This window comes from Panthera leo, chromosome C1 (assembly GCF_018350215.1).
Source record: "Panthera leo isolate Ple1 chromosome C1, P.leo_Ple1_pat1.1, whole genome shotgun sequence".
NCBI lineage: Eukaryota > Metazoa > Chordata > Mammalia > Carnivora > Felidae > Panthera > Panthera leo.
Genome location: NC_056686.1, coordinates 75,686,334 through 75,709,229, shown reverse-complemented (window position 1 = coordinate 75,709,229; position 22,896 = coordinate 75,686,334). Strand labels below are relative to the sequence as shown.

Here is a 22,896-nt window from a genome sequence, read left to right as displayed (position 1 = left end):
ACTTTTCCTTGTTATTTTTTTTAAATAATGCCCCCCCCCGCCCCACAAACTGAAAGTCTACACACCTTTATCGTGTTCCAGGCCTCCAAGAGTATAAAATCTATAAAATGGGATTCTCAGAAGCAGTAGCCCTAGCCCAGTATTATAAGAAGTGCTTATCTGAGGCACTTTAAATTAAAACAGGAAGGAAATCAGTATTTCAGCAAATCTACATTTACAAGTTGGGACCCGATGTGTCTTTAAGTGGTCTGAGTTAAAGCAATATTGCATCGGTCAAGCAAAGTAAATCAAGACACCTCCCAAAAGGTGGTAGAGTAAGAAAAATGCCAATTTAATCATTTACTTTAGCAGGCAAGCAATTTGTAAACATTCAGTAGCGGCAGCATCCAAGTTACAAACAATTTAAAAAGAAACCAAGATTAGTGATTATAATCGTTCCTTCCCTTTCCCCAAAAGAAAAAAAGAAAAGAGAAAAGATCTGGAAAGGAATGCCTGAAAACACTACAAACATGGAACATTCAGTTATGTCTTCTATCAGCCTTCTATGCGTCCTCTCTGTGTTTTATTTTTAAAGATGTATCTACTCCTAAAATGCATTATCTTGCAATAACTTGTACGTGAGTGTTTGCAATCTAGGAAGTGGTTCCTGCACACGGATGTGCACGTATCACCTCAGTTCAGATCCCATTCGCGAAGGGAATATTTATGTCTTGATTCAATGCTTCTTTGACTTCGAGTGGCAGGGTGTCAAAAAGATGGTCTTCTACAACAAGCCCGCTTTTCTTGAGCAGGCGACACTGGCCCAGCTGGGCTGGCAGGCGGTCCAAGCAGTTGCCCTTCAGCTCCAGCTGAGTGAGCTGGGAGAGCTGACCAATCTTCTCGGGGAGGAAGGTGATGCAGTTTTGCCCCAGATTCAAAGTCCTCAACTTCACGCATTTGAACAACTGTTTTGGCAGAATGTCCACTTTGTTCCCGGTGATATGCAAATGCTGCAGGTTCTGAAGCAATCCTATTTCTATGGGAATCGCCGAAATGTTGTTGTAGCTCACGTCTAAGCATCTGAGTTTCTGTAAACTGAACACTGCCACCGGTAAGGATTCGAGCTTGTTGTTAGAGAAATAAAGTGACTCCAAGTTTTTGACGTGGGTGATGGAGGGAGGAATGGTGGCAATCTTATTATGCCATAATTTTAAACATGTCAGTCGTTTTAAATGCTGGAAACTGATGATCTCCTCAATTGTGCGTATGTTATTCGATTTTAAATCCAGTTCCTGCAAATTTGAGAGGCTGAAAATAGCATGGGGAATTCTCTCCAGCTCACAGTTCTGAAGTTCGAGCTCGGCGACATTCATCATTTTCTTAAGGCTGTTCAGTACCAAGAGTTTAGTGCCGTCATTGTGAATGACTAACTTTGTAAGATGCGGAGCCACATCTGTAATGTTGGAGGGAACTTTGGTCAAGTTACTCTTCACGTGGAGAATCTTAAGGTGCCGCAACTCTCGGAGAGATTCGAGTCCGATCATCTTATTGTTTTCAGAGTTCAAATTGCCTATCAAGTACAACTCTCGAAGGTTTTTGAGCAAATATACCCAGGCAGGAATTTCTGCCACATCGGTGAACTTCACGTGAAGGCATCTCAAGTGATCTCGGAGAAAGCTAAAAGCAGTCTGTTCCACTTTTGCAGGGCAGTGGCAGAGGTGAAGCTCTTGGAGGTTAGTCATCTGAGAAATCTTAGCGGGAATTTTAGCTTCCGGAATCAGTTCAAGTTTGAGCACATCCAGGTCTGTGAGGTCAAAGACAGCATCAGGCACGCCTGACAGCATAAACAGATGCAGCTCCTGCTTGTCCTGGGCGTTGCGGGACACGTGCTGCCTGAGTTTTTCAAACGTCCACTCATGGTTCAAACTGATTTCCCTAAGTTTATTTTCACTGACTTCCGACAAGAACACACCAAAGCGCTTCGAATACAGCTGGTCATATTGGTCTACCATGTGTAGAAGGAACGCAAAATCATTCTTGACATCTGGAATGTCACTGAAGCTGCTCTCTTCTCTGACTTTTTCAAAAGAATATTCCTTTAAAGGTATCCTGAATAACCAGAAGAGAGTGTAGAGGCAGATAAAACCATAAACACAAATAATGGATATGTAACTGATGAGAAGCTTTTTCAGCATGTAAGCCATATTGTGGGTGCACTCAAATACCTCGTAACCAGTCAGGTGCTCCACTTTGGGCTTGCAGACGTGTTCAAAGCTGATTGCGTTGACAAAGTTTGCGGTATAGCAGAGGATAAAAATGAATTTGGCTGTTTTGATAAATGTTTGGACCACGTAGAGCTTATAGATCAAGTCACTGTCTTCCACGTGAGCACGGAACTTCCTTACTTTCTCAAACAGGGCTTTGGCCTGCTCCCCATCTTTTTTATCAAGGATGGTCATGCTGGGGACTTCGATCACAGGCTTCTCGGCTGAAAATTTGAAGCCTGTTTTGTTGATCATCGGGGTACTGGCACTGGGGCTCCCTTCATCACTGCTGGTAGACACATGCTTTGGTAGAGTCTGGGCACCTGTTATTCTCTGCTTGTTTTCCTCCGAGTCTTCGCACGCTGTCTCAGACAACGCTTTAGTAGTCCACGGAGACTCAAAGCACTTTCCTAATATTGAAACAAAATGTTCTACCTTTGAGCATGTTTTTGGATATTTGAACCAAAAGTTGCTACTGACCATGAGAATAATAGTATGTATAAGAGCAAGGTATGGAAAGTACTTAGAATACCACGGAAGGGCCAGATGGTAACACATCTGATTAATAAATACGTATTGCTGAAAATCCAAGTTTGTTTTTCGGCCTGTTGGATCCTTCTTCTCTTTCTTTGTCTCCTGATTTGAAACTGTCGAATCTGTGTGAGGGTATGTGGCTCTGAGAGGTATGTCAGGTGTCACAGCAGATGTGCCAAAGGAAATGTCACTTGTCGTCCGCCCATCTTGGTCTTGGTCAGTGGCTGCTTCCATCTTGGGGATATTGGTGGTAACGTCGGCATTTCCCGGTGGGGTGTGTGCCTTTGAATTTACAGGAGATGGCAATACCGGCAAGCAGACCACCTGATCTTTGGTAAGTTGCATGGTTCCCGCAAAGATGGCTACCATCAACATAACGACAGCCAGGTAATCCATAAACACGTCCCACCATGGTTTCAGGATTCGGTAAGTTGGTTGAATGTCATTAAGTGAAGCAACTTCCGCAAGGGTAAACATTCCTAGAAAACAAGGAAACGAAAGACTTTATTACAAAGATACAAGTGAAAACATTAAGTAGAATACAAAACAAGATAAAACCCAACACTTTACTTGCACCAAAGTAAAGTTTTCTCATCCACATCCTAGCTTTTAATCCAAGATAGGTATAGTAGTAAATAAACTAAAAGGAACGAACATATATGAGAAAAATCGCGGTCTGTTGTAGCTTTTCTCTCCTAGCCCAAGAGAAGAGAAAAAAATGGGAGAGGAATAATAAGAATGCCTACTAGGTAAGAAATTACAACACTTTGCTGAAGGTCTACAAGGGTTAGAGTAGAAACGGAGGCAGGAGCGGGGGCAGTTTGAGAACTATTTTAGGGACAGAACTGAAAAAGTCTTGTAACTTCCTGGACCATGAAGAAGGATATGAGAACAAGATGGTATTTGCTGTGGACTGGATTGATTTAAGGTTAAGACTGGAGTTTTAGGGAGAGGAGTGAGATGACTTCTATTTTGTTCAAGCCAAAATGGAATGGTCCGTGTACACTATTAACTTCTAGATAGCCTGTGTACCAGACTCAGGCTTACTGTTTATGAATGGTGAATGGTGTGCTTCTCCAAGCCTGGGGATGTTTACTTCTAAGGGTTATTCGGAAAGCTCAGATTAAGTAAGGACTATAAAGCTCTTATCACTCTGGTGGAAATGTGCCACAGACAGTTGAAATTAAGGGTCCAGAGTTTAAGAGAAATCTTACTATACATACTTGGGATTTATCAATATATGTAAACTGAAACTATGGCCTTGGATACAGCACCTGTGGAAAGCATGTGGAAGGAGAAGAGGGTCAAAGACACAGGTGGAATGATCAGTGACATGACACCAAATAGGTCAGGCCCAGTAAGACCTTTGATCTCTCCACCAATGTGGGTGAGCCCAGAAGCAATGAAGGGAATTCCAGCACCAGGACACCTGAAAATGTGGTCACCATTCACTGACAGCTGGCAGCTTTACAGTCTTGAAACTATACAAAGAGTCAAAGTACCAAGGACAATCATCCTGGAAGTAACCAAGAAAAACACAATGTTTATAGGGCAAGTAGTGGGAATGGGTTTCTGTAATCATATATGTGAAACAGGTGTTTATCTTCTTGAATTTGAAGTTTCAATTTATTTTATTTCTTATTATTTTAGAGAGAGGGAGGGAGGGGCAAAGACAGAGGGAGAGAGAGAATCTTAAAAGCAGGCTCCACGCTCATTTCAGAGCTCAACTTGGAGCTTGATTTCATGACCCTGAGCTGATGACCTGAGCTGAAATCAAGAGTCAGATGCTTAATCGACTGAGCCACCCAGGCACCGCTGGAAGTTGAAACTTCTTGAAAAGGAACTTTACTATATTCTACTTTCTCGAGATGCTCTCAGGTTCCAACGTTCATATATAAAATGACTTATTTCTTTGAGAAGTTAGTAAAAAACAAAAAGATAAAAGGCCAGGTGAATACCTAAAGTTCTGGGAATACATTATACATTATTTTTTTAAATAAAGGAAGAAACATTTTTATCTTACAAAAGTTGCCTGGTATGCTGTGTTGAAAAGGATTCTGAGGCTGACTCTGACTGTGGCAGGAAATACTGTTACATGACAGGTTACTGGTGTCTCCCTTGGATGATATCAGTACTTTGATTCTGCTTGTTCTCTCTGTTGTAGAGTAAATCTCTGAGAGTTGGGATGGGCCATACCTTATTTTTTCTCTCCACATATCTGGTACTGTACAGAGGAGTCACGTAATTTTTCTCAATAAAATACAATGAATATCTATTCAATTGTAACAGCAATTCTCATATTTGGAGTTGTTGTGGTTTTTTGGTTTGTTTTTAAATTATTTTTTAACATTTATTTTTGAGAGACAGAGCATGAGTGGGACAGGAGCAGAGAGTGAGGGAGACACCGAATTGGAAGCAGGTTCCAGGCTCTGAGCTGTCAGCACAAAGCCTGATGTGGGGCTTGATCCCATGAACTGCAAGATCGTGACCTGAGCCGAAGTCAGATGCTTAAGTCAGATGCAAGTAGTGGGAATGGGCCCACTGAACCACTGAGGTGCCCCTTGTTTGTTTAAAAGTACGTGCACACAAGCAAGAATAGGGCGGGGGGGGGGTGGGGAGAGAGAGAGAGAGAGAGAGAGAGAGAGAGAGAGAGAGGGAAAATATCTCTTAATAAGGCTCCAAGCTCAGTGCAGAACCTGATTCGGAGCTCGATTCCACGACCCTGGGACCACAACCTGAACAGTAATTGACAGTCGGATGCTCAACTGACTGAGCCACCCAGACACCCCTGCAGTTTTGTTTTGCTTTTTTAAAGTGAAATGTCTTTTATTTAATCAGGTAAACATAAGCCCAAGAACCCCAAATACAGCCAGACTATTTACTTTTATTTTGTGAAAATTGGTAGAAATCACATTTCTAGATTTCAAGGGCTTAAGTATGAAATGACTGGCACCCAGTCTTTATTAAAAAAATGATCAAGGAAGTGGGAGACAACATCCCCACTGGAATCCTTTTATTCTGAGCTCTTGTATCTTGTGTGTGTCTACAGTTTTGTGAGTGGCTGGGAATTTAAGCAAAAAGCAAGATTATTGCAATGCACAGTGGGCCACACTAAATGAGAAACTGTTCACCCACGTGTCACATTGAGCTCTCTGGTCCCTGTAGAGGATGCACAAATCACAGCACCGAGCCACAGGCTATGGAACGGCTCTTACTTCACATACAGAGACTGCAGAACACAGCTCACAAAGTTTCTTCCTGGCAAAGAACATCATATGGTCACACCCAGGGACGATGGTCTTAAAGGGCCATCAGTATAACTGATAGAAAAAAATATATATATATTTTTTGCACAAAACACTTCTTTCTAGTAAGATTTTTCTTTACTCTTCAAATAGCTGTATTGGGCTCTAAAGGAGTCAGGATGTTTGGGTTGGAGGACGGAGGGGAGAAGGGAATTTTGAAAGTCACCCTGCTGAGAATACTGGTTACTTCTCTGCCTCCAGTCTTTTATCTACTTATTATTTAATTATTGTTACAGAAGTAGAGTTGACACTAAATGCTCTATTAGTTTCAGGCGTATAAGATAGGGAGTCAACAATTACATACATTACGGAATGTTCACCATGGTTAAGTGTAGTTACCATCTGTCACCAGACAATGCTATTACAATATTATTGTGGGTTTTTTTTTTTAATGTTTATTTATTTTGAGAGAGAGAGAGAGAGAGCGTGAGCAGGGGAGGGGCGGAGAGAGATGGAGAGGAAGAGCATCCCAAACAGACTGTGCCATCAGCACGGAGCCCAATGTGGGGCTTGATCCCATGAAACGTGAGATCATGACCTGAGCCCAAATCAAGAGTTGGACACTTAACCGACCCACCCAGGTGCCCCAGCTATTACAATATTATTGACTATATATCCTACATTGTATTTTTCATCCCTGTGACTTATTTTATAAGTTGAAGTTATACTCCCTAATCTCCTTCACCTATTTCAGTCATCCCTGCTCAGCCACTCCCCTCTGGCAATCATCTATTTGTTCTTGCATTTCTGAGTCTATTTTTCTGTTTTTCATTTTGTTTTTTAGTTTCCACATATAAATGAAATCATATGATGTCTGTCTTTTTCTATCTGCCTCCATTATTTTTTTTTTAATTTGAGAGAGAGCGAGAGAGAGAGAGAGAGAGAGAGCGTGAGCAAGCAGGGGACAGGGCCAAAGGGAGAGGGAGACAGGGAATCCAAAGCAGGACCCATGTGCAGAGTAGAGTCTGACATGGCATAATCCTACGACCCCAGGATCATGATCTGGGCTGAGTGAGCCACCCAGGCGCCCCCGTGTGCCACATTCTTGACTTCCTTCAATCCACCTCCCACCTGCAGCTCGCCCTTCAGTTAAAACTCCTCTTCTCCCAACATTCTCTATGCCCTAGGTTGGTAACGTCTTCCAGTTTCTCCAAACAGCCGTTCTTCCCTGTATGTAGGACCTCCCACGCATTATTTCCTCTACTTCCTTCCCACTTCCCTTCATGAGGCTATCAGGTTTCTGTCACCTTTTCTAGGAAGCCCTCCCTGACCTCTAGTCTTCTCTGATGTGTCGCACAGGACTCTGTACCTCTACCCATAATAGCCCTTATCACACTGTGGTGGGCTGACTGATTACTTGTTTGATCTCATACTAGATTTAAAATTCAACGGGGCCAGGGACCATGTCCAGCCTCCTTATTCCCATACAGCCAATTCCTGCCACCTAGTAGGTGCTTAATCAAGGAAAGACTGTATGGCTCTTGATGGTCATCTTCAGCATCCTCCTCCTCCTCCTCAAAATTCCTCAAGGACATTTATTAACTATCTACACATGGTATTGGCAGAAGAGCATTTTATTAAACTTAACTGTCACATTGCAACTTAGGCCTACAAGAATAAAAACTACAAGTCAGGCTTCCACATAAAAATAAATAGCTAAAAACACAAAGTAAAGAAACTATGGCATTCTTGTAACCAGTGATATTCTGTAGCTGTTAAAGCTTCATCCGTGGTTTTAAAGCACCTGGGGCTCAGACTCAGGACAGGAGTCCCGAGACAGAAGAGGAAGTTGATCACTTTCTCAGAGGAGGAAGAAAAAGCTAAAAGGAGAAGACAGAGCATTAGAGTACTATAACTTCACAATGACCCCGAATGGTCACTAGCTCAGCCCCCACATCACCCCAGGGTGATGACATCGGAACAACTGAGATCGGGCATGCAAGGGTGGGCTCTCCTCCTCCAGCATGCTGTCTTCTCTGCCACTGCCCACCAAGGGTTCTGGGGCTCTGCCATTTCCTCCAGCCCACCTCCCTTTTTCCTGTCTGTTGAACTCCTATTCTTCAAGTTCCAACTCAAACTTTCCCCAAACTCCTGTCACATGGTCTAATAATAATGTTTCTAATGTTTGTCTCTTCATCCAGATGTTGAGCTCCTTATGGGTACAGACTGTGCCTTATTATTCACCTTTGATCCACCGTGACCTGTTCTCTCCCCTCTAAAGAACAGAGAAGGCATTTGGTGATGACAATGATGAGGATGAGAGTAATAATGGCAGCTGTCATGTTGCCATCTTCCTTCCACACACCAAACACTATACTGGGGGCTATGTATCTGGTATAATTCCCTGCTTTTGTGCAGGATGCATTCCTGAAAATGAATGTATGAAAGTTCAGAGTTTTAAGTTCTGGAGGATGAAGGAACAGTTCTACTTCCAAAATGCTACCTAGTATCATAAAATCCACCAGAATTTCTAAAATTAAACTGACAGATAATACCAAATGCTGGTGAGGATGTGGAACACTCAGAACCCTTCAACACTGCTGTCAGGGGTGTTAAATGGGCATAACCACACCGGGAAACTTTTGAGTGAGTATCTACAAAAATGGGACATATGCATATTCTACGACCCAGCAATTCCACTGTGAATTACATACCTATGAGAAACACAGATCTTCATCATAAGGCATGTACAAGGCCATTCCCAGCGGCACTCTCTGCAATAGCCCTAAAGTGGACACCAGCTAAATGTCCACCACCGGTAGAATGAAAAGGTGAAATGTGGTAGTCACAAAGTGAAGTATCAGGCATCAATGCGAATGAATGGTCTGGTTACATGGGTCTGGCCAGTTTATAAAATGCGATGCGTACACTTAGGCCATAAGCCTTTTCAGGTATACATGTTTTAACGTCAATAAAAAGTTTCAAGAAGAAATAGGAAAAGAAGCTGCAGCACAAACCCCCGCTCCACGGATGTGCAGTGACAGCGGACGGAGGCTTTGCCTTATGCCCACCCCAAGGCACACACCCGCTGGCTGGCGTCACAGGCCAGGGAAGCCCGTAACCTTCTGGCAGCCTCCTCTCACTGACTATCCTGCCTGGCCTGGGAGAAGTATTCCTCTCCCTGGAGTACAAAAGACCGAATCTGCTACGGAAAAGAGGGTGCGCAAAATGCGCGAAATGTGCGAAAGCTGGGGTTGGGAACAGTCGAACGTGCACAGATGGAACACGAGTGGAACACTGCCCAAATTCCATCTAACCTTCACAACGTTACTCTCATCTGCTCAAGTGTTGTTATTTTCCCCTGACAGACAGAGGAATAGGCTTGCAGGAGTGACGCTGTGGAAGTCAAATAATTAGCGGTGGAGTCTGGATTGAAAAATCTCATCTAGGGCCAAACCGCATGTTCCTTCTAGCAGACTATCCTGCCTCTCTTCCTTACTTTGTGTGTTTGCAGTTTGCAAACTACTTCTCTATAAAGTTCCTTGGTTGATTTTCACAGTAACTCCCAGTGAATTAGGCACTGCTATTGCCCAACAGTATGTAGAAACCTGAGGCACAAAAAGCTTAAATGACCTCCCTGGGCTGATTAAGTGACAGAGCTAACAGAATCTTTCATCTCCAAATCTCATTCTCCATCACCCAGTCCTCCAATGGCTGTGCTGTTGGCTAACGGCTGGCTGCTGAAGGAGGGAGCCAACCACTGTCTTTGGCTTTGAGGAGACAGAGGAATGAAATTATGTAATCATAACCTTCCTTAAGATAACCTTTCATGACATTCACTCAGAATTCAAGAAAACCATGAGCCAGGCACAGCCAAGGGGAATACAGAGATAACGTAACCCAGTCTGTGCCCCCAAGGAGTTCCCAGTCAAATGGGGATGAGAAGCATTAAGTGTGCTATTACAACACTGTAAGAAAACTGCTCTGACCGGGTTAATACAAAATACAGGAGGAACAGCACAGGACAAACCCATGTCTGCATCTGATAACTGGGATAACTGGGAGAGCTCCACAGAGAGGTGGTTTCCAACTTGAGATCAGAAGGAGGGGGACCATCATGCGGTGGTGGGGAGGGGAGGAAATATAATTTTGACAGAAGAAACAGTGCAAAGGTGTGGAGATATTGGGAATTATCTGTTACAGAAACTACAAAGTAACTACAAATAATTCTAATGTTATCCCATTATTAGTCTAGTATGCTCCTGTACAGATATCACATTTTACGGGTAAGTCACGAGATAGAAACAAACCAAGGCATGGATGGTTTAAATGCAGTCTTAAGGAAGTGCCTGGACCATAGGGCAGGAAACCAGTACTTTCCTGCAATGTCAGCCTCTTGATAGCTCTTATCTCAAGCACTGGGCTTCAATAAATGCATCTGTTATCCTATTTTACCCATCAAAAACTTAGTAAAAACTTCCTACCTCCCAGGGAGTGTTTCAACCATTAACTGCCCCAGAACGCAGTTAGCACTTTGAAAACAGAAGTTGCTTTTCATATACACGAGTGCACACAAAGTATATGAAATACATACTCCTATAATATAGCGTATTAAGTACATGATGATCTTCAAGGACTTTCTCATGTGAAAGTCAAGTCAATGAGAGAGAAGATCGGTATGTAACTTCTGTATCTTTGATCTCTTTAGTGAATCAAGACTCAAAATGGATATACACAGGGGTGTCTGGGTGGCTCAGTCACTTAAGCATCTGACTCTTGATTTTGGCTCAGGTCATGATCTCAAGGTTCACGAGATTGAGCCCTGCATTGCGCTCTGTGCTGACAGAGCCCACCTGGGATTCTCTCTCATCCTCTCTGCCCCTCCTCACCTCGTGTGCACTCTCTCTCTCAAAATAAATAAATAAATTTTATTTTATTAAAAAAATTTTTTTTTTCGTAATGTTTTTATTTATTTTTGAGACAGAGAGAGACGGAGCATGAGCAGGGAAGGGGCAGAGAGAGAGGGAGACACAGAATCGGAAGCAGGCTCCAGGCTCTGAGCCATCAGCACAGAGCCCGATGCGGGGCTTGAACTCACAGACTGTGAGATCATGACCTGAACTGAAGTCGGACGTTCAACCGACTGAGCCACCCAGGCGCCCCAATAAATTTTAAAATAAAGAATGGGTATACATGGTTATCAGCAGATATTTTTTTAACCCAAGGAAGGCACATTTAGTAAGTAAGTACATTCTTTGGGCTCTCCTTTATAATATGTCTTGTAAAGGACTTAAAGAATTACATTACGAGGATGAGGATTTCACATTCCAAGGCTTCTCTGTTTATGGTACATGTGAAAATCAGCTTAACATTCCTGTAAGCAAACATTTCTCATGGAAATTGAGAAAGCTCTTGTACTAGAAGTGAAAGAGGGAAGTTAATGGACTTTGGCTGAACAAAGATGAATCAGAAAAGATTCAGTCTAAATTCTTTTCCGATACACGATTCTATTTTCTTACATGAAAGTATGACCAATAATAATGGAATAAACCAATGACCAATAGCCAGGCTCAAAAATTAGAAGCTATGAGATTGGACAACCTTGTGAATATACTAACACTGAACTGTATACTTAACTGGGTGAATGGTATGGTATATGAATTATATCTCAGTAGAGCTGTTAAAACTGAGAAGCCAGACCTCAATCTTTGTTTATTTTACTCCCTCAACTGCCTTTCAACAGAAACAGGATAGTGAAACTAGATAGGGTTGTAGCCTAATTGTAGGTATTCAAGCTAGGCTGCATTCTAGGTTCAAATATGTTCTAAAATGATTGCTATTGCATTTGATTACATTGAACTGGTTCTGGAGAAAAATCTTTAGGACTTTTCTTATCCTCACTGAGCATCCACACCTCATCTATTAAATCTTGGCAACAATACCTATCTCTTAGGGGCATGTATTGGAAACAACTCAGTTTTTAGGGTCTGACACAAAGGAAGCCCTAAAGATGTCTGCTGAATCTGAGTGTGGAAAAAGGATCACACAGGGGAAAAGCAAGTCCATTTTAATTAGTCTTTAACTGAAGATGATCAGGTAAATTTCTTGAATTTTGAATAAGCATATAGCACTATGTACAAAGAAATAATCCTGAAATAAATGACAATATAACTTTGTACTCAACTTCATTTCTTTCAAAAACATTTCAATTAAAATTACTTATTTTTTCTTAAGATTTTATTTCTAAGTAATCCCTACACCCAATGTGGGGCTCAAACTTACAGCCCTGAGATCAAGAGTCACATGCTTCACCGAGCGTGCCAGTCAGGTGCCCTACAATGGAAATTACTTGTATTAGGCAGTGGCAAATTATACTAGAAAGAGCGTAACTTTGATGCCAAAGACAGCAGGATTCAAATGTTGCTTTTTGTTCATGTTTATTACCAGTATAAACATGGGTAACTTAGGGTCTATTGGAAAACTTACATTAATGGGATTATTATTAACATACAGCAAAATCCCAGCATCAAAACAGAAAAAAAAAGGTCACCTAATTTAAAACTTTAAAAATTAATTCCATTTGCACCAGGAGGAGGCCTTCAACACCCCTATTAAAAGGAATACAAACGGTTCTCAAATGTTATTTAATGTAGAGTGTAGAGTAGGAAGAAGCATAAGAGCTTAATTAATTAACCTAATATATATATTTTTCACAGAGGAAGGAGTTTCCTGTCCAATCAGATACTAATTTTCATTTTCTTTCTACTGTGTTCTATGAAAACCCAGTCAGTTTTCTTGGCCAAACTGGGCAAATGGGAGAACACTCAGACTGTTGAGGATCAAATTCTCAAATCCTTCAGTGAAATAACTCAAAGCACAACAAATTAAAGTTCATAAAGAGGTAATAAACTATCATCACTACAAGTAACCCTTCCTCAATATCCAGTGTGCATGTAGACACAGCAGTGTATGTATACACGCATGCACACGCATGCCACACCCAATTCAGACATCAAAAATTCATATTATTAAAGAAAATAAATGGTTCAGATGCATAACAAGAGAGAAAGAATGTTTTAGTTTTTTCAGAGCTCTGTATCCCTGGTATTATGTAAGTATTAACTGCAGATGTTACATGGTATTAACAAATATTAAGGGTTTGGTATTATAATTATGCAAGACACTCTATAGCTGATGTAATTCCATATACAAATACAACTTACTTAGTGTTACTTCCTCTTAAAAGATTACGATAAGAAATGTTCTTTTAAAAATAGTTTTCTTTTGGGGTGCCTGGCTGGTTCAGTTGGTAGAGCATGGGATCCTTGATTTTGGGGGTTGTGAATTCGAGCCCCATGTTGGGTGTAGCAATTACTTAAAAATAAAATCTTTAGGGGCACCTGGATGGCTTAGTGGGTTGAGTGCGCCTGACTCTTGGTTTTGGCTGAGAATCAAGCCCCATGTTGGGCTGAGCATGGAGCCTGTTTAAGATTCTCTCTCCTTCTGCCCCTTCCCGGCTTGTGCACGCTCTCAAAAAAGAGAGACAGAGAGAGACAGAGAGAAAGAAATTTAAAAAAAAACATTTTTTTTAAACATTTATTTATTGTTGAGAGGCAGAGTGAGACAGAGCACAAGTGGGGGAGGGGCAGAAAGAGAGGGGGGCAGGACACAGAATCCTAAGCAGGCTCCAGGCTCTGATCTGTCAGCACAGAGCCCAACACGGGCTCTCGAACTCACAGACCTTGAGATCCTGACCTGAGCTGAAGTCGGATGCTTAACTGACTAAGCCACCCAGGCGCCCCGGGAGAGAGAAATTTTTAAGAAAAGAATTAAAAAAAGAGTTTTCTCCTAACACGACTTTGGTCTAGATACCCCAAAAATAATTGAAAGAAAAAAAATGTTTAGGGACCCCATCCCTTGATTTTACAAACCACTTGCCATATAAAACTTACTAAAATCAAATTTCACATGGGGCAAAATTCACCCATTTTGCTAATCTCCAAAGGCTTTTAATAAATCCATTTAACGACTGAAAGAAGAGGACTTTAGAAAATTCAGAACTTCTGAGCTACAAATTCAAACTTACACAAAAGTATATTTTAGTACTTATTTGGAGTTTCTCTCTACAGTACTGCTATTCACAGAGAAAATCTACTTCAAAGGTAAGGAATATAACTCTAAATACATTTTAGTAGACCCAAGGCAAAATATCTTAGGAATTAACAAAAAATGTGCCAATACACTGTTGTGTATTTTCTTGCTTTTTCTTCTAGCTCTTAATTATAAAAGTCATGGCCCATGTTTTAAAGCTAGAAAATGAGATCTTATTTGTGGAACAAAAAGATCTTGAAATCAAAGGTTCCCACACTTCATTTTAGGCAACATCAGAGTTTCTTTCACAATTTATCACTAGCATTGCCTTGACCAGGAACTCAGGCCACCAGAATTTCACGAATCCTTTAGTACCTACATACCTCGCTTAGTGTACTCTCTACTAGAAACTTCATTTCATTCAACAAATATTTACAAGGTATCTATATGCTAGGTACAAGTGCTGGGGATAAAAAGGGAAATAAAAGTAAGGAAAAATTCGTAGCTGTCCTTACTGAAAAAGCAGCTGAGAGGAAACACCAACAAAGAGGTATGGTAATGGCTTGATTAGCCCCTAAAAAGAGAGTCGACAGCTAATGGAGCTCAATAAAGGCTCCACAGAAAGCCATCCCGCTCAACGACAAGTGTTTGGTCAAATGCTTTTAACACTAACTTCATCCAGTTTGTGAGGCAGCCAGTGGGATTTCTGAGGGGAGTTCTGTTTGCTTTTCTAAATTCTTCCCACCTGTAAGATAGTCATCTTAGCCCAAACTGACCATTTTCTTTTTTCTTTTTTTGATTTTCATTTTTTAATGTTTATTTATTTTGAGAGAGAGGGAGACAGAGTGCAAGCAGCAGAGGGGCAGAGACAGAGGGAGACACAGAGTCTGAAGCAGGCTTCAGGCTCTGAGCTGTGTCAGCACAGAGCCCGATGCGAGTCTTGAGCCCAATGTGGGTCTTGAACCCATGAACCGTGAGAGCATGATCTGAGCCGAAATCAGACGCTGAACTGACTGAGCCACCTAGGTACCCCTGACCATTTTCTTTTTAAGTTTACTCACCTTTAATATTGCCTCTCCAGAGTATGACTGGCACATGCCTGGGACTGACTGAAGGAGAGTGAACTATCAAGGAGTTCCCTGATCCCCTTAGTACCTTTCCATGGTCCTGGAAAGTCTTGCCACATTCTGTTCCAGTTACCTTTAGGACAGAAAGCCCTTCTCACCACAAACCCACGGACATCTGCTGTGCATACAGACAGCTGGGAGCCTACCAGTCCTTATTCCTGATTTAGTCATGACTGCTAGAAAGCACCTGAGTACCTTGCCTAGTGCTCATCTTAATAACCCTGAGAGAACTTCTCAAAGTTAGTAACAGATACTCAGGTATAGCTACACTATTAAAAGGCTACTTGGCAGTTTATTAGGAGACCCCAGCCATCAGGACTAAAAATGAACACAGAGTTAGACAACTGTTGCTCATGATCGCGGCTGAACTGTAAGTTTCATCTGTCTCTCTCCTTTTCTTCCTCCACTTGCATCTGAAGTCCTAACCTAAAGAGGAGAATTTCTTTTACCTGCATGTCCCCAGGCATGACACGGGAAAAAAATTAATAAAAGACGGAATCCTGGGGACCTATAACAGCATTCTAGGAGTGGGCACAGAAGGCACCGAACCTATGAGCCAAATACTGTTAATGACAGTGACATATAATCATGCCGAAGTCAACATAATCAGCTTTGACAGGAGTTCTTCAAAGTCCAAATGGACAACACTATACAACTCTTTTCAACGGGTTATTCTGAAGGTAACTCGTTTTGATAGACCATGCAGTTTGGCTCATGATTAAACATTCTGCAGAAAAACAAGAAGACAAAGGTAGGTTTGGGCACGCCCTCACCAGGAGATAAGACCAAGGTCTGATTCTTGACGGAGGGCAGGTGATAAGCCAGTGTGAACTTTGGGACAGAGGTAAAGAGGCACCATTTTAGCACATAGCTAGGTGATATAAAGGCCACGCGGGAATGGGCCTGCGAGAGGCAGACTCCCTGAGACAATGAAGCTGCCAAAACCTGACTGTCCTTCTCCCTGTCCTCCTGAGGTTTTCTGCCCTTCCGACCATGTACTGGATGCAGATGTTCTGCCCATATCTAACTGTGTGCGCAGTTTGCCGGAGTCAAGAAACACTTCAGTCAGAATACACGTCAAAGTGCTGAATAAGTACCTAGCACATGGTAAGTGCTCAGTGAGAGCTGCTGCTGTTATTCACCGTGTTGAATAAGGCATTTTGGATAAAGAACCCTATAAACATTCTTTACTACTAGGTAATAAGAGAAGTTTGTCTTTCATGATGTGCCCATGTAAAAGCAATGGAATCCAGATGTTCTCCACTTAGCTGTGGCTTCCAAGAAATTCAGCTAAATTTTATATAGGCATTATAACCATTAACCCTTGGCCTGAATCTTTGTTTACGTATTCACTCCCTCATCCCTCCATCCATGAAAGAGGTCTGTGTACTCAAGCGTTAACATGATGTAAGTTCCTGGAGAAACTCTGGTGAGCACATCCGGACAGATTTCCTTTCTCATAGAGCGCACAGTGTAGGAGAGACAACTATTCATGGAATTGAAGATACAAAATGGTCAACCGAGAGGAGCTACGCAGCAGAGGACCAGACAGGCAGATTTGCCCTGCAGGGAGAGAAGAGTAAGCTTTGTGACCCCTTGCTTTAACAGGCCCCTTTCAAGGTCCTGCACCTACTTTTCCATCTCTAACTCTGTGTTCTTTTCCTTAAAGACAGCTCCCCAGTGTCAGATAACAGAAGATCCTGACCTTCCCCTGCTTGCATGGCATCATGAAGGTGAATAGGGGCTTTTCCTCCAGCTGGCAAGGTCAAGGAAGAAGTCCTGAGTGGAGCCAGGTGTGGACAGAGTGCGGGGGTGCTAGGCCAGATGAGGAAAGAGCCTCTGAGGAACTGAGGTGTCGGCAGCCAGCAGGCAGCCTGCAGTAAGCCATAGGGAAGTTTCTGATGTTATCAAACTAAGGGCAGCAGGGAGCCACTGATGTGTTCTGAGCTGGAGATGGGGGGTGGGTGAAAATCGGGATTGTGTCTTTTCAAAGATTGCTGTGGGCCTCAGGGAAAGGCTAGTGATGGAAGACGTGAGATTAGGAGAGCAGCTACTGATTACTCTGGGCAACAGATGATGGTGAAGACTGGACTGTGGGTGGACAAGGGGCGGAGACGGTAGCCTGGATGACTTATGAGCCAACAAGCTGAAGAAGTAACAATCGGACTTAATGGACTGGGTGAGGAAGGCAAAGGAGAGAAAGATGTCAGGGATGACCCCCAGATTTCTTTCAATTCTCTACTTCATTGTTTCATATGCCTGTTCTTTTATATCCATTTACAGGATTTCATGTTTTCCTAAACCCTTCAAATCTTCTTTTTCCCCTGCACGCATCTTCCAGAATCCTTTATTTCTTTTTTTTTTTTTTTTTTTTTTCCAAATCCTTTTTAAAAGTAAGCAGATTATATATAAGTGAAAAGAAATATAAGCCCTCACATGCTAGGGCATGAAATCTATAAGCAATGTTTGAAAAACACTGCTTTAGTGCTATCAACATACAGATGATTGGGAACTATGTTTTTACTGTACTTCTGGGTTGAAGCACAATTTCAAAACCAAAAATAGTTCTGCCTTCATCTATATTTAGAGAACACATACATATAATGCACTGTACTCTACAACACTATATGCAATATAATCAAGAGAAAGCCAGCATATAATACTGTAAGAATCCTATAGTCAAAGCTTGTGATTTTTTTGTGCTAATTAAACCTGTTTTCTGTAATAAATTAAAATAGGAACTAGTAAAAAAAACAAACAGGGGCACCTGGGTGGCTCAGTCAGTTGAGCATCCAACTCTTTTTTTTTTTTTTTAAATTTTTAAAAATTTTAATGTTTGGGAGAGACAGAGACAGAATGCGAATGGGTTAGGGGCAGAGAGAGAGTGAGACATAGATCCGAAGCAGGCTCCAATCTCCGAGCTGTCAGCACAGAGCCCGATGTGGGGCCCAAACTCATAAACTGTGAGATCATGATCTGAGCCGAAGTCAGACTGAGTCACCCAGGTGCCCCCTTAACATTTTTTTTTAACTTAAGTAGTCTCTGCACCCAACATGGGGCTCAAACTCATGACGCTGAGATTAAGAGGCACAGGCTCCACCGACTGAGCCAGCCAGGTGCCCCTGATATGTGGCCTTTTCTAATTGGTTTCTTCCAGTGAGCATCATGTCTTTCAGGCTGTGGCACGTGCGTCAGCATTTCATCCCTTTACGTGGCTGAACGTTGTTGCATCGTACGCGTGGATCACGTGTTGTGTATCTGTGGATCCACTGATGGACGTTTTGGTTCTTGTGAAAAATGCTACTGTGAACATCCACATGCAGGTTTTTATGTGGATGTAGGTTTCCATTTCTCCGGGGTTCACGCCTCCTGGTGGAGTTTCTGGCTCGTGTGTCGACTTTGTGTTTCATCGTTTGAGTATCTTCCTGGATCATGTTTTCCTTGGGGCCTTCAGTCCCTTTGTATTTAACATACTTACTGATGTATTTGGATGTCGGTCTGCCCACTTATTCAGGGCTGAGTGTTCCACGTATTCTCGTATTCTGTGTTCCTCTTTCTCCATCACTTCTCATCCTCGGTCACATTATTGTTTTCATTTCCCTACAGTCCCCCTCTGTGGCTTATTCCTGGCCCCCATTCTTGTGATCGGGGAGGAGCAGAGAGAGAGAGAGACAGAGACAGAATCTGAAACAGGCTCCGGGCTCTGAACTGTCAGCACAGAGCCTGACACGGGGCTCAAACTCATGAGCTGTGAGATCATGACCTGAGCTGAAGTCGGCCGCTCAACCAACTGAGCCACCCAGGCACCCCGAGTGTCCAACTCTTAAAAATATTTTTTTAAATGTTTTTATTTATTTTTGAAGGAGAGAGAGAGAGAGAGACAGAGCATGAGCGGGGGTGGAGTAGATCATGAGATCATGACTTGAGCTGAAGTCAGATGCTCAACCAGCTGAGCCACCCAGGTGCCCTATCCCAAGCGTCCAACCCTTGATGTCAGCTCTGGTCATGATCTCAGAGGTGTGGGATCAAGCCCACACCTTGGGCTTGTGCCCAAGCCCTTGAGCCCATGTTGGGCTCCGCGCAGAGTGGGGAGTCTGCTTAGAATTCTCTCTTTCCCTCTGCCCCTCCCCAACTCACACACATGTGTGCGCTCTCCTTCCATCTCTAAAAAACAAACCCCCCCCCCCCAAATACCTTCATTAGACCTTTCACAGGAGATACAGAAAGGCAGCAGAGTTTCATTCTGTACTGTTTTCTTTAGGTTAATATTAAAATGAGTTTATATCTCATAAGTAAACAATAGCCAGGGAGTGCAATGGCAGTGAAGATGGGGCAAAGATATAAGGGGGAACAGTATGAGAACACAACCAAATACTTTAAACCTGTACAAAAATATTCAAATGGCATAATTTATGCACAAATAATCTAGAGTCTCTTTTTACTGAACTAATAATTAAAAAAAAAATTTCAATTCCTGTAAGGTGGTAAGCATAATGGAGAAGAATGTGGCTTTAGGAGGTAGCCTGCCTGAGTTTTCATCCCAACTCTACCTCTCACCGCTTCATCTGTAAAACAGACACACAATTAATGTCTCACCCATCATTAGTGGTGTAAACCTGGGCCTTCATTTTCTTTTTCAATGAAGTGGGGATAAAATACCACTGTGGCAAGAGAGACAAAACATCCAGTATAATCTTGAACACACAGTAGGCATGCTAACTGAATGTTCCCACACACACCACTCTCCAAACCTGGCTCTAGATGTCCAGAAAAAAATTAAGGAAGGTTGGAGCCCCTGAAGAAAGCCCTGAGAGAAAAAAGGACCATGAAGGATTTGAGGGAAAAGAAAAAAACAAATGAAGAAAAAAGAGAATAGGGGAAAAAAAATCAACAACAACCCAAGATAAGAAGGAGAGGACTTCAAGATAATAATAAAGGTGTAAATCAAATACCATAAAGGTTAAAAACTATCAAAATTCCTGGGGCGCCTAAGTAGTTCAGTTGGTTGAGTGTCCGACTTCGGCTCAGGACACGATCTCATGGTTCGTGAGTTTGAGCCCTGCATCTGGCTCTCTGCTGTCAGAGCAGAGCCCGCTTTGGATCCTCTGTCACCCTCTCTCTGCCCCTGCCTCGTTCATGAACTCTCTCTCTCTCAAAAATAATAAATAAACATTAAAAAAAAACTATCAAAACTCTTAAGAATCATTAATGACCTTTGACAATCTCTATTACAGTGGAATTCATTACTGACATTCAAAACCATCTTATTAGGTTTAACAAAAAAAATTCTCCCAAAGGTCAGCCTTCTAAAGTAATAAATATAAAACTTTATTTCAGAATTAGTGATAAACTGGTAAACTTGGCTGAATATAACTTTTGTCCTATTTCAAAGGGTTTGATAAAACAATGTTTTATTCAGATTCAATTTACTTAATCTTATTTCTAAGTGGTTAACATCTATTTGGGTAGCTCTTGTAAAAATTACAAATCATCTCTAGAAAAGCAGATCTGATAGGATACTTAACTGGTAGCCCTTCACTTGCTATGGTGTGTATGGAATTAATGGTCTTTTCCTTTTCCCAAATTATGATGAATTAGTGGAATTTTCATAGAAAGCCACAATCATGATGATATAATTTATAACATTCCCCCTAGTTATAAAGAATTAGTGAAGCTGTAAAGCCAAATCACAATTGAATAGCCCATAGTTTGTAAAAAGTCCTGAAACTTTTCGGATTGGGAAGGTACAATGAATGACCTTAACTATACGTACAGTTACCTTAAGTATAAACAAGCATACTTTTTAATTTAGTACACTGCTACTTATCTTAGATGAGTTGCTTCTTTAAAGATTACATGAAATTACGGACCTTAAAAAATTTGGGGTATTTACTTTCTGAAAAAGCATGACATCTATTCAACTCCAAAAAAATGGCTCAAGATAACATTTTTGAAAAAAAGTGTTACATACTCAAGTACTAACGTATTTATTGAAGCATCTGCTGTTTTAATTGTAGAGATCATAAACAGTGTTCCTCAATCGATTTCATGTCATGGCCCACAGAGAAAAGGACATTTTTGCACGCCCTTGGGTAAACTGAAGAGGGTAAACACAATCAAGGCTGTGGGCTTCGGGCTCCACCCAAATGAGCGGATATTGGTACCCATTCCTGGCACAGATTGGGAACTGCAGACTAAAGTATATATAAGATATTTGATGTAAATTAAGGTCTAAAATCTTCCAAGTGATAGAATTTGCCCATCTGAGGTGTGATAATTTTTGGAATGATTAAATGTTATTTTCCATTCTTCCTTATAAGAGCCAAACCCCAGTAAAAACAGATCATTATAACCAAGAAACAATTTGCTCATTTATCTAGTTTTACATGCGACACTTTAGAACTACAATAATGTGTAGTGTCTTGATGGACCAATATCATTAGGTAGAGGCCTGCTAATGCTAAAATGGAGGATGGCTGCTCAATCGCTCATTGACTCAGCATCAAGCACTGTATGTTGCATGAAAGTATTAAGGATTTGTAGTTGAAGTTAACTTACCTGGCCTACCACAGACTTCAGGAAACCTTTGTTGTCATTAAGCCCTCGAGCTCCCATCACTACATGTTATCAACAAATACTTGGCTTAAGTAATGTGATAGGTGCTGAGAATATGTATATACTAGAGCAAGACACATACAGTCCTTGACCTCCCAGAGCTTAAAGATCTGCCCATGCTTACTTTAAGTATGTATACTGGAAAACAGGAAGCATGAACCACTACCACCATTCTGCCCAGAATTATTTAGGGTCAACGGTCCTAACACATCCTGATCTAAAACGGCAACAAAGTGTATGGCTGTTAAGAAACCTGTCAGAGCTGAGACCAGTACTATGCAATGAAAGTGAAAATATACTTTGCTTTCTGAAATGGAAAATGTTTGAGTGACAAATGCTAAACACAAGAGGATGCCAGGAGAAGGTATAACTGGGACTACCTCAGGAAAACCGTGAGTTGTCACCTTTACAGGCCACCTGAGCTAGAAATATCTGAGGCTGTTATGCGAGGCTGATGTATAAACACGAGTCCAGATTTTCGTTAGGCAAATAATCTGTAGACACATCGTATCTTAAATATTTCATTCTATAGCAGTTGATTGAAAGTAGTTGGTATGTCAAGACAGTCTTTACAACTTTATGAATGGGGACTGATCTTCTATCATGGTAGTATGTTGTGTATTATAATTATTTTCCAGCAAGAAATCTAAAATTTTTACAAAGATGAAATAGATACAAACCATCTAAACAGTATTTCCTATCCATTAGGAAATGTGCAGAGAATGTACAGAATATTTGTCCTATACGAAGCAGAAGGCCGCTGAAGCTGCTCGTAGCTTGGAATGCCCTGCAAGGTGGGCTGAGAGCAACTGTATTTTGGCAAACACGTATGTAATTGTGCTATTAGTGTGCCACACCACACCAGCTGAGAAACTGACCCCAATTATCCAACACATTGATGGATGATGTTTGTTTAGTCATTTGACAGTGAAGAATACAGGAGGGCAGGATGAATGATAATTTCTCTTAGGAAGAGAATGTATCAATATTATCTTTCAGAAAACGCTCTGTAGACGGTGATGAAAGGCTACCTGGAGTTGT

The 22,896-nt window shown here is 41.6% G+C and overlaps 1 protein-coding gene across 2 annotated transcripts in view; it reads right to left on the bottom strand.

Annotated features, from left to right (window-relative positions):
• Window positions 1-310: 310 nt before the first annotated feature.
• LRRC8D (leucine rich repeat containing 8 VRAC subunit D) overlaps window positions 311-22,896 on the bottom strand; it is a 123,643-nt gene continuing 101,057 nt past the window's right edge. For both annotated transcript variants that reach the window (XM_042952727.1, XM_042952728.1), the window contains exon 3: window positions 311-3,256. In XM_042952727.1, coding sequence (XP_042808661.1) covers window positions 678-3,254 — 2,577 coding nt within the window. In that variant the 5' untranslated portion in view covers window positions 3,255-3,256 and the 3' untranslated portion in view covers window positions 311-677. The remainder of the gene's footprint in view (window positions 3,257-22,896) is intronic.